Raw genomic sequence first — 12042 nt, forward strand, 5'->3', positions numbered from 1 at the left:
GACGAGTGGAAGGAGCTGTTTCTGTAAATTGTCGGCAGTTTGCCCCATCTAACCATTAAGAGTAAGGACTTAGCTAGATGGAGGAAGGAGGGGGGAATCTGGCATAGTTCTCCAACGTGGGGAAAAAAGCACCGATTTACAAAGGTGGCTTATTTATGTGGGTCTTCAGGGAAATCCTTTGTGGGACAGGGCGTTTCGGTTACTTACGGAACGATGAGCTCCTTCTCCACGAAGGGTCTGGTTTTTGACAGAACCTTGTTTACACTGGAGGTCTTGCTAAGGAAATATGTAAACCCTCTCCTAAGCAGTGGGATTCATCAGTAACTTAGGAACTAGAGTAACTACCAGATAATACTAAGATGAATTACTTCCACGTCTTTTCTCTGCAAGATTTCAAAATGCATTAAGTGCTTTGATTTTCAGTAATTAGTCATGCCAAATGTTGACCTGGTCAGAAATGTTTCAGGAAAACTTACCATAGCTTTTACCTTTCAGCCTTTTATCTTTTTTATAATCACCTATATTATGCCACAAATTTATATTTATTTTAAAAGAATTCCTTAAATAACTACCCAGATTCTTAAGAGAACACATGCTGCCCCTAAGAAAGCCAGTGGGGACAGGAGCAGTATGAGTTTCAAGGAAGGGTGTGAAATTTACCATGGATCTTGGGGGTGGGGGGAGCATCGATGGGGGCAGAAACACTTGAGAGGGGAAAGCAAGCCTTTGCAAAGGAAGGGGACTCTTCAATAAAGGGCCACTTTGGGGGGAAAATACGGTTTTGTAGGGAAGAAGCAGCCAGTTGATACAGAGATCCCATTGGGGGAGATTTTAAAGCTACGAAGTTTGAGAAGCAGCCCCTGGCCTCCCTCTTCGAAAGAAAATTAAAAGGTCCCAATCCGCAGCCACATAGTGAATATATTAAGCACTGGGTGCAAAATCTTGGTATAGACACAGAAGTATCTCCTTCCAAGGAAGCCACAGAATTTTTATGCTTTAAAAATGACATTTCTACTTTGGGAAATCAGTCTCTGCTACAAAATGCTTCTGGTTCACCCAAGTTCCCTATGTACAACCTAAGACTTCAACACCAGCGTGTGAAATTGAGGTAGGTGAAAAAAATTGAAGCAACTCAAGCAGCACAGGCTCTCCTCTCCCCAGTATTTTTGTTACTGAAGGAATGTGCTCCCACACCTATTTGCAACTTGATAGTCCAGGAGCACTGGTACAAGGTCTTTCTGTAAACTTCCAATTGGTTTAATTATTTAAAAACACCTACCCTTAGTGCTTTCTTTTGAGCTTTGCTTTTGTACTACAAAAAGAGGATATGAACTTTTGAAAGGTGCCCCATGACAACACAGTTAACATAAATCTTATAATGATCTAGCAACAAAATGCAATCTGATTTCCAGATATTTAAAACAAGCCAGACATTTTAATTCTATTTTCCTTCAGCTTTCACACCCCAGGGGAATACACATATCAATAATGTCCTGTGGTTTTGTTTCTCAATACTGACAAAGTTAAGCTTAACAAATTACACAATACTAAAACTTACCCATAGAATTAAATTTTCACTGCTGCTCAAAAATACTATAGTACTTTGAGGATTAAAAAAAAAAAAAAAAAAAATACAGGGGTGCCTGGGTGGCTCAGTCGTAAAGCGTCTGCCTTCGGCTCAGGTCATGGTCCCAGGGTCCTGGGATCGAGCCCCGCATCGGGCTCCCTGCTCAGCAGAAGCCTGCTTCTCCCTCCCCCACTCTCCCTGCTTGTGTTCTCTCTCCCTCTCTCTCTCTCGCTGTCTGTCAAAAACTAAAATCTTAAGAAAAAAAAATTACTTTGAGTGGTGCCTGGCTGGCTCAAGTCAGTAGAGCATGTGACTCTTGATCTCAGGGTTGTGGTTTAAGTCCCACATTGGGTGTGGAGATAAAAAATAAATTATTTAAAAAAAAAAAACGTTGAGAACTGAGCTTTAAAAACATTTTTGGAGGTATTAATACTTTAAAAAAACCAAACCTCTACCCATATTCCAAAAGTACGTTTTCTGGAACCTACTTCGACCAATAAATTCAGAGCTTAAATGCTACGTCTTTTAAGACTTTATTTTCTGAAAAACGTATTTCATACAATCTTTGCTGTGTTAATGCAAATATGCACAAAGTAGGCATGTATTTTTGTTTTCCAAAAGATGCATTATGAACATTTTTCAGGAAGCTGGTGTGATTTATTCAACTTTTAATCTTAAATACAATCACAAAATTATATCCATCAGGAGGCATTACAACCTTTTGTACAGAGAAGCCACTTTATTTATACAATGTTACTAGGACAAGGAAGATTCAGTTCAACTCAACTTGCTCTGATGGTAAGGGTAAATTAACAAGTGAAGTATGCTGCTGCCACTGACATTACAGGTGGAAATATAAGAGAAATTTAAACCAGAAAAATAACTGACACAAGAACTTGAAACAGGAGCTGAAACTTGGACTGCCAGGAAAAGAAAAAAATCAGCCTGTTTTGAAAGAAAAACATTCTACAAGCCTGCATTTCAGAACAACATGCAATTCCTTGAGTTTACCATCTTCAAAAATCAAACTCATTGTATGACAGTTTTACAGTAGCACAACAAACAGCTTTTCCCTAGTAAGCCCAAATTCCCATAGAAAACAAGGGACTCCAAGGGGTTCCTGTTGTACAACTAACCCTTGAACCTGGAGAGCTTCTCAGTCAGAGTCCATTTGCCCTTTTGTAAATAAGGGATGGTGACACTGTTACCCAGGCCTAAAAAGCAGGAAAAGTGCAACAAACTCTTAGGGGTTCATAATACAGTGGATTTCCCCTTCTGCAATGTTTGGAAAAATTTGTAACGCTAAGCTAGTTTTCCCCATTGGAGGAATGTTCCTAATACAAACCATGTATTGAAAACAAAATCTACCTTCTTTAAGTGACCCTTACATCACTATAGTCTACCTCCTTGATTTAAAGGGGGGTGGGGGGGCGGAGGGGAGTCCTAGCTCTAAATTACTGACATTTTACAAGCCCAAGATAGAGAATGGAAGGTCACTGGTTTTCACATTCATCTAATTTCGTCTAAAACAAAGGTACGTGTGCTAACAGTAAAGCATTCACTGATTTTTGATGTATATGAATAGGACTAACAGGCTAACTGTAGGTGCTTCCTTTAATATGAAAAGAATTAGGAGAAAAGAAGAACCAGCTCCTTTGATTTTAGTACTGCCAAAACAAGTAAGCCCCCAGAGTAATTACAAATACGTGGAGGATAATAGGCCAGGAAGACTTTTCAATTTAAAGTACTGCCTATAATACCCCAGATTTAAAAGGACCTAAGATTGCACATCAACTCTAATATTTGGCTGTACTTGCATTGCCCTGCTCGGCATATTTTAATGGCTCTTTCCTTAAATTTCACACATCAGAACAACTACAATTAAAAACAATGCAGATAACACCAAACATAGACAATATTAAGAAAACTACATACTAAGCTTAGGTAATAGTGGCAAGTGTTAAGGGCAGAAGTGATGGAAGTTTTTCTTTGTATTACAAACCCTCACCCAGAACCTGGGGTTTGGGCTCTAAGAAAACAATTTAGGGAAGCAATCAAGAGCTTGATTATCAGTTCACACACAGAAATCTCACATAGCTCAAAAACAACTCACCACAAGTGCCAGACACAAAAGAATGTTAATAATCATCTAGCAAACTATGTTAAGAACTCATGACCAGAAAGAATGAGATCCTGCAAGACACAAAAGAAAAACTAAAAGAGAAATACACACAGCTCCATAAACCAACTAAGCCTCCACAGCTTTGTAGAGATACCAACTAAAATTCAGGCAATTTTAGAAAATCAAAGACAACAAAACACTTAAGATAAACTTCCATTTTCAAGGGTACTCTGAATTGAAGAAGAGGTTGTGGGTTATTCTATACCCCCTGAATCTTAGAGAGAGAGAAAGGAAAAGAGAGGAGCAGATCCCTGGTTTTCCACAGGTATTTTGTATCATCAAAAATGACTTCATTAACGGAAGCACTCTGAACTTTATTTTACAAGATAATCCCCCAAATACAGCCCTGTCTTCTCAATCTGCTCTATCACCAGGACCTTTCACCAGTGATTAAATCTGCAGAGTTTGCTTGTTAACAGTTCAAAATACCAAGGCTACTCAGCAGAATGACTTCCCAGAGGAAGCCAAACTGCACGGACTGGGGTCTTACTGTCCAGAGTGCAGTAATAAGTCCTCAGTTATTCACATCTGCCCCACAACCAAACATGTATATGCCACACTGTTCTCTGAGGGACCATTTTCAAATAAAAGTGACGGATAATTTACCAGAGGCACAGGTTTCTGATATAAAGCTGTTTTGTTTTTGCTTGGGTAAGGTGCCAGGTACCTCTGAAGCCTAAAATTCACAGGCAATAAAATTCACCTATTTCATTTATCTTCTTTACCAAAGAAAAAGCAATTTCTGAATACTACCTGTAGGGACAAACTAGTGTGAACTTGTTTTATCATTGTGATAAAAGTTTTTTCCTCACGACAATAAAGAATGTTGCTGAAAAGACTTTACTTTTGAGAGAGCAGAGGTAATCAAGTGATGAATGCAGTACCTCCCACACAGCCTCTAGGAAATAAAGCAGCGTGCATAACACAGTGTGGCATTATTGTTCCGGATAGGTTGTTTTGATTGTGAAAATAAGGTTCAAATGAATGAAAAAAATTAAATTTGACACACTAGGTTCCTTAACTTGCTATTAAGACACACGGGTATTTGAAAATACCACCTTTCTTGCAATGCTTGCCTAAGTATTAGAAAAGCACTGAGATGCATTCTCTCATGGGTATGTGAACATTATAGATTAATGTGGCAATCAGAATACAGAAAAGGCCAGAGCTATGTGGCATTTTTCCTTAATACCCTTCAAGTTTGTCTGTGAAGACTGGCAACCAGAAATGATCACAGTCCTAACCTCTAAAATGCAGGAAAAATGTACTCAAACAATCAAGATTGTGTGTTCTACTTTGTGTCGATACGTGATTTTACGAATCCTATTCTAGTCTCGATTTTTATTTTGGATCAACAATTCAGCTTACAATACTGAAGTGCAATACTAAATTTAAGGAAACCTTGATCATGAATTCACAGCAAACTATTAAAATTGTGCAAAAAGTAAAGTACTTCACAGACTAATAATTGAACTTAAGAAAAGATGGTGGTGGTTCTCATCTTTGCTGATGTTTCACGTACATGTCCTAAAATGCCAGGTAAACTAAAGCAATTATAATTTACGAAGTGGAAATTAAAAGTATCAAATGAGAAAACTGAATTAAAAAACATCTCACTCTACCTCCACCAGAACATCACTTTATTGTTAATCTGTCATCAACAATGTAAAACTCTAATAGGTATTCTATCCTGGTTTTTAAAAAGGTAAAAAGATTACATTGGATTAGCTACTTTCTATGAAAGAAACTACAGCAATCGCAGAAGAGGGAAAATTTGAATGACCTCCCAAAAATGCACACTATAAGCAAAGGGGAGTGTACATTAAATCAAATGTCTGTTAGATTCATTACTTTTGAATGCACAGTGACAATTCTGGAAACTGTACATGATAGAATCACAGAAATGACTTAAATAACCAGAATTCTATTTTGTATGTGATCATCAGACCTTTAAACAATCCTTGAATTTGCCATGTTATTAGTCGTTTTGGAGAAATTTCTGTTTATCACTACAAATATAAGTTGTTAACAACATTGAGATGGAAGCATATGAAATACAAGGATTGAAATAAAAGTAAATTAGAAAGATGGCTAATCTACTAGATCAGGTAAAGGGGGGGGAGTGGGTAGATGATGTGGGATTAGGGAGGAGGACAATGGGTAGTTTTTTTTTTTTTCCCTTCATTTCAGAAGTAAGTTCTTCCAATGTAGTGTATCTGTTACATAGCTCTCCATTTCCAGTCCATTTCTGAAATTCTTATCGCATAGCCTTTTTGTACCTACTGGTCAACCCAACCAGTACTGTTGCCAAGCAACAAGTGTTACACGAGAATCTGAATGCATCAAATCTTCCTTGGCTGTGATTTCTTCGCGGCCCCAGTTTTCTCTGTTTCTGAGCGGGGTTTGTTTTTTCCTGGATTGTACACACAGGGTCAGGTGGAATGGAGTTCCAAATCACTCTGTGCTCCGCGGCATCCCGATTTCTTTCTGCAGCTAACCTCCTGACACGTTTGCAGCTGTTCTGTGGCAGAAAGACAATCTCCATGTTCAGGCGGTGAGCTTTCTTTCTTTCACCCTTGACCCTGGGGTTGCAGGCCATGGTGTTGGGCGTATCCCTGAGTGCAGCTGTCCTGCAGGATTCACTTCCTAGCGCACCGAGATTTCCTAGGGTTCCTCAGAGTAAGCCCCCAGTTGCATCACCACCGACTGTGGTGTGGCTTTGGATGCCTGAGGCTGAGTTGATTCTGGTGGATGTCTGACCTCGCTTAACCAGACTCATCTACTGTCTCACCATTCATACCCAGGCTGTCCAACCTTCATACAGCTGAGCCAAGTTATCTAGATTAGTTGCTTCCTTAATGACATAGTCAACCTGTAAAAGTAGGCAGGAGAATATTTTAAACAATTTAGACTTTTAAAGGACATATATGAGTTCTAGGAGTTAAGTTTCTAATCACCCAGATTAATAACCCAAAGGATGTGTAGTTGCTATGGGGGAACGGTTAAGTAACCTGAGCTTCTCTCATAATTCCACAGCCTACAAAATGTGTGTCTTGGCAAAGTTACAATCCCTTTGAGTCTTGTAAATCCTTAGATGAAGACAGAACCCCCACTGACCCCACAGGTGCTCTTGGGGTTAAACACATGAAGTCACTAAGTAAATGCTTAAGCAGTGTAAAAAAAAAAGCGCATAGCAGATTCTGAAATACAGTTGGGTGCTCGACAAATGTCTATTGATTCTGACTCAGCTAAATTTTCCTTTATAGTAAGAGATATAATCATCTCTATATCCACAGAATCCAGAGGGCCCAATTGTATGTTAAATGCTCAATATATGGCTGCTGAATGATGACTTATACCAAAAGTTGTGCACCAAGATCTCTATACTTACCACCCCCCGTGAGCCCATTAACTCTCTTTCATATATAAAATTTAGTTAACACAATAAAAAGCACCATAGCCAACCATCCTTCAAACAAATGAACAGACAGCTAAAGATAGACAGTCCTGGAGCACCTGGTGGCTCAGTTGATTAAGGGTCTGCCTCTGATTCAGGTCATGATCCTGGGATGACTAGGATCCATCGTCTGGGATGGAGCCCAGAGTCCTGCTCAGCAGGGAGTCTGCTTCTCCCTCAGCCTTTGCCCCTCCCCTGGCTCATGTGCATGCTCTCTCTCTCTCAAATAAATAAAATCTTAAAAAAAAAAAAAAGACCATCCTGAAAGTACACAAGCCATTAACCTACCAGAAAGCTTCTGAAGCAAAGATACCCCTAACTCATTATTATCCATGTGTTTTGTTTTGTGGGTTGTTTTTTTTTCCCCCAAACTTGACAATTTCTAAGGAAATAATTCTTGACCAAGAAGAGTTTAATTTCAGGTCCTACACAGCTATGTAACAGCATTTAAAATATAAAAAAAACCTTTTCTTGCTGATGTTAAAACTGAATTGTGGATGTCAAAACATTAGAAAATAGGATATTCACAGTCTCAAATTTTTACCCCACGGAAGAAAAGGTACATTTGTAAAGAAGAATTCAGGAGAACACTATCCTTGACCAAATGACCTAACTTAATAACACAGAAGATGGCACACACAAAGACACATCACTGACATAGTATCCCTGCCAAAAATGTTGATTCCTAATTATGAGGGAAATATCAGACAAATACACAGTGAGGCACGTTCTACAAAATGACTGGTCTGAACACATCAGAAAGGTCAATGTCATAAAAGGAAAAAAAAGAAAATCCTCAGGAACTGCTCTAGATATTAAAGGCAACTAAAAGTAGAACAAGTATATATGAAATTCAAGATAAGCCTTGACTAGATCTGGGGGGGGCTAAGCAATAAAGGCCATTTTGGGATAGCTGAAGAAATCTGAATATGGACTGCATGTGAGTTAACAGTCAGTGTTAAAATCAATAGTGAGTTTCCTGAGTTAATAATAATGTTTTGTTTAGGAGACATATATTGAAATATTTAGGCACGAAGTGTTTTGTCTGTAACTCTCACAAGGCTCTGAAAAACAGTGTATGCATACACATACACAGAAAGATGAAGCAAATGTAGGAACACAACTGGTTTACTAAATCTAGGTAAAGAGTACATGGACATTCCTACAACATTTCTGTAGGTTTAAAAATTTCAAAATAAACAGCCGGGGCAGGGGGTGGGTATTCATTCTCGAATTTATATATACAATTTTAATAACACTAATGAGAAAATTTCAGAGTAATGACTTCAGACAAACTGACACCCCCAAACACTTTATAGATACTATTCCTGCACCCCAAATTTCACCCTGGTTTCACTGGAAACCTTCACATAGTCCTCTTTAAAATGCAAATTAACTGCTCTCTGGTGGAGGAGAGAGAGGGGGTCAAGTCACACCTTAAATTTCTGTGAGAAGAGGGCTGGGGAGAAAGGAAATGTGCTAAAAGGGTAGAGTCAGAATAAAACAGTGACTATTATTTGACAACTAACTCCAGAGCTACCATTACTCAAAATTTTCTGAATTCTGAAAATAAATTTCAGTTCCTTATTTCTTGATGAACCACCAAGGACATGGGTGAGGGTATCCTTAAACCTGTACTGTTTCAGCAGCATTAAAATGGATAGATCAAGTTTAAAAAATGGTCACCTGTTCAGCAACTGACATCCTCCTATTCGGATCAACATCACGGCCCTCTAGCTTGGCTTTCACCCTCTTCCACACACTCACTGCATAGGAGTTTCTCTCTTGCACAGCTACGAAGCAACGGAAACATACGTTAAGTCAAACCACCACTTTGTATAAATATTTAATGCATCCTTATTCTAACTAATTACCTTTCCCCGTTTTAGGGTCTCTGACGGCCTTTTTAGGACTACAAGCAACACTCTTGCCAGTTCCTGGAATGGTGCTTGGTGGAGTATCTGCTGATGTGGCAAGATTTTTCTGAATCAGCTTTCTAGCATTCTGTGACATGACATCAGGCTGAGTCTTCTGGCCAGTGTTGCTCCGGACTGCTATAGAGAAAGAGTGGGTGGCTCAATTCACACGTAAACAGAAGAGATGGAGGGAGACAAAGAGGAGAGAGCAGGGCAGTGCTCTCTCAAACATCAACTACAAATGTAGAGCCAAGAAAAGAAATATGATTTTACAACCTTAAAGTCCTTATCCCTTGAAATACTGTCCTCCTAAAAATACAGCCTGAAGAGCTAGACATTCAAAAACAAATTTGTGCAATGATGCTCACTGCCTGTTGTGGCATCAAAAAACTATAAATATATTAACTGTCCAACAATGTGGGATTAATATGGTAAAGACATAGAATGACATATTAAATTGGGGCATTAAGTCATTTTCTAAAAGATTCTCTGATGGCAAGGAAATTCCCAATTTAATATTAAGTGGGAAAAGGCAACAAGAACTGCATTCACAGAATGATCCCAATTTGTGCATGTGCGTGCGCACATATACACACAAGTCCAACAAGAAATATGTAATGGTTTTACCTCCAACTGGAATGAAACTACCAATTTTCCTATTTTTAAAAAATTTTCCCTGGCAAGCATATATTTTATATTCATAAATCATTTAAAGAGGATTTAAACACAAGATATTTTTACTTTCTCACACAAGTACCTTTTTTTTTTTTTTAAAGATTTTATTTATTTATTTGACAGAGAGAGAGACAGCGAGAGAGGGAACACAAGCAGGGGGAGTGAGAGAGGGAGAAGCAGGCTTCCCGCTGAGCAGGGAGCCCGATGCGGGGCTCGATCCCAGGACCCTGGGATCATGACCTGAGCCGAAGGCAGACGCCTATCGACTGAGCCACCCAGGTACCCCGTTTCTCACACAAGTACTTTTAAAATTAAACCAAAATGTGTTCAGTTTGAGTTGTGACAGAGTTTAAGAAAGCCCTTTAAAAAGGTGATGACTATGAACACATTAGACACTTAAAAGTATAATTAAACACCTTAGCGTCTATGTGTACATTATTAACAGATCAAGATTCAGGTGTTTTTTGAAGGAGAGAAGTCATACCTGCAGCAAAGGATGGCTGATAAGTAGCAGATGACGTTGGACTCGAACATTCATTTGTTGCATCGGTGACTAAGGGTGATGCAAAACCCACTAAATTATTATAGATACTGAAATACAAAATAAAATAGCTTATTTATGAAATGCTTCACCAGGTAACTGCTTATAAATATGAACAAAACTTAAAAAAACGTAGCTGAATTAAGCAAAACTTACTACACCAGATGTTTTGCTTATGTTCTGACTACATTTTCAATTTAGGCCAGAAGGCATTCTTACCTCTGACTTTGTGTTTTCAGTTCTTTCAAGGTGGGAGTTATTTCCTGGAGCATTTCAACGTGTTCCTGACTTCGCACCTGACCCATAGCCTGGACTAAGGTAAAGAGCGCTGTCTGAATGTTGTCCTGCCATGCTTTATATTCGGCTAAGAATTGTCGGACACTGTTCTCATAGGGAACATCTTCCCCGTCGGCCAGAGCAGCTTCCTCATCCTGGACTCAGTATTGTAAGAATTAAGAGAAATGGAATTTGGTTCAATAGTAACTCATAAGACAGTCACCTTTCGGATAACAATAAGTGTTTTTCAAATATGTGTTTAATCTGTTTATTACATTGGAACTCCTTTTCTACAGAAATCTTATTTCCAGTAAAAATAAAAACTCCAAGTAAAAACAAATCCCCAAGTTAAATGATCTGCAGTTTTGCAATGATGAAGTTATTTAGCCTTCTCTGGGGGCTCAGTTTCCTTACTATGTAAATTACATAGGCTACTGGAGGGAAGAGAGAAGAAATCATTTTGGAGGCAAACTCATATGAGCCTAGGAATAAGGGTTGGGAGGAGGCAAAGATTTGGGGGAAATCGAAACACTCTGAGGCTACATTCACGTTTCAGCTCTATTGTTAAGTTATAGGACTTTGGGTGAATCAATCTCTTTAACCCTCAGTTTCTCTGGGTACAAAATCAGAATACTACAACCTGCTTTAAAAAAGAAAAAAAAAGGTTGATAAAAACACAAAGTAACTCAATTACAAACAAACTGGAAGATGTGACCTGAGAGAAGTTGTTTTTGTTTATGTCATTATTTTCCCAAATCAACTATGTATTTTTATGTACTGTAATTTTACAAAAGGAGGGAGTTAACTGTGTGTCAGTGGTATTAGTCTTACCTTAGCCATTGCTTTCAGGAGATGTTTGACATCTCCAAGTTGCCGGTTATGACCAGTGAGCACAGTCTTTATATTATCAACCAGATTCTGAATTGTTTCACAGACTGTTTCTATCTGCTGCTCCTTCTCTGTCTGAATTGCCCTCTGAGTAGACATATCCTGGGTCAATTGTTTGTGTGCTGACAAAAGCCATTCAGAGCTGCCAATAGGATGTTCAAGACTGGTGTCCTAAACAGAACAAGCATTTGTTTGATTTAAGTATCAGATGGAATAATGTAAGATTCTTTCCTTTATCACCACCACGAAAAGGTATTAGTAACTCAAGCTGACACAAAGAACCTCATTTGCTAAGTCATGAACTAATTATGTAAATAATAGTACTTAATAATAATTTAAATAATCTATGAAATACAGATTAAGATTTTTAACTTTTCTGCATAATCACACAGGGAATGCTTAAAATTTAAGACATAAAATATATATCTAGAATTACAAAGATGATCTGTATCTAGGACCCCAGTGTAAATCACTCTTTAAAAAGACACCAGAGGTGGGTGCCTGGGTGGCTCAGTCGTCAAGCGTCTGCCTTCGGCTCGG

The 12042-nt window shown here is 38.5% G+C and overlaps 1 protein-coding gene across 3 annotated transcripts in view; it reads right to left on the reverse strand.

Moving 5' to 3' along the window:
• Window positions 1–4880: 4880 nt before the first annotated feature.
• LOC116628013 (serine/threonine-protein kinase SMG1) overlaps window positions 4881–12042 on the reverse strand; it is a 102030-nt gene continuing 94868 nt past the window's right edge. For 2 of the 3 annotated variants that reach the window (XM_032398039.1, XM_032398041.1), the window contains 6 exons: window positions 11446–11673; window positions 10558–10769; window positions 10282–10388; window positions 9081–9260; window positions 8893–8999; window positions 4881–6621 (listed from right to left, as the gene is read on the reverse strand). In XM_032398039.1, coding sequence (XP_032253930.1) covers window positions 6544–6621; window positions 8893–8999; window positions 9081–9260; window positions 10282–10388; window positions 10558–10769; window positions 11446–11673 — 912 coding nt within the window. In that variant the 3' untranslated portion in view covers window positions 4881–6543. The remainder of the gene's footprint in view (window positions 6622–8892; window positions 9000–9080; window positions 9261–10281; window positions 10389–10557; window positions 10770–11445; window positions 11674–12042) is intronic. The other variant, XM_032398040.1, reaches the window with a different exon arrangement.

The sequence above is a fragment of the Phoca vitulina genome, unplaced genomic scaffold (assembly GCF_004348235.1).
Source record: "Phoca vitulina isolate PV1807 unplaced genomic scaffold, GSC_HSeal_1.0 scaffold109, whole genome shotgun sequence".
Classification (NCBI taxonomy): Eukaryota; Metazoa; Chordata; class Mammalia; order Carnivora; family Phocidae; genus Phoca; species Phoca vitulina.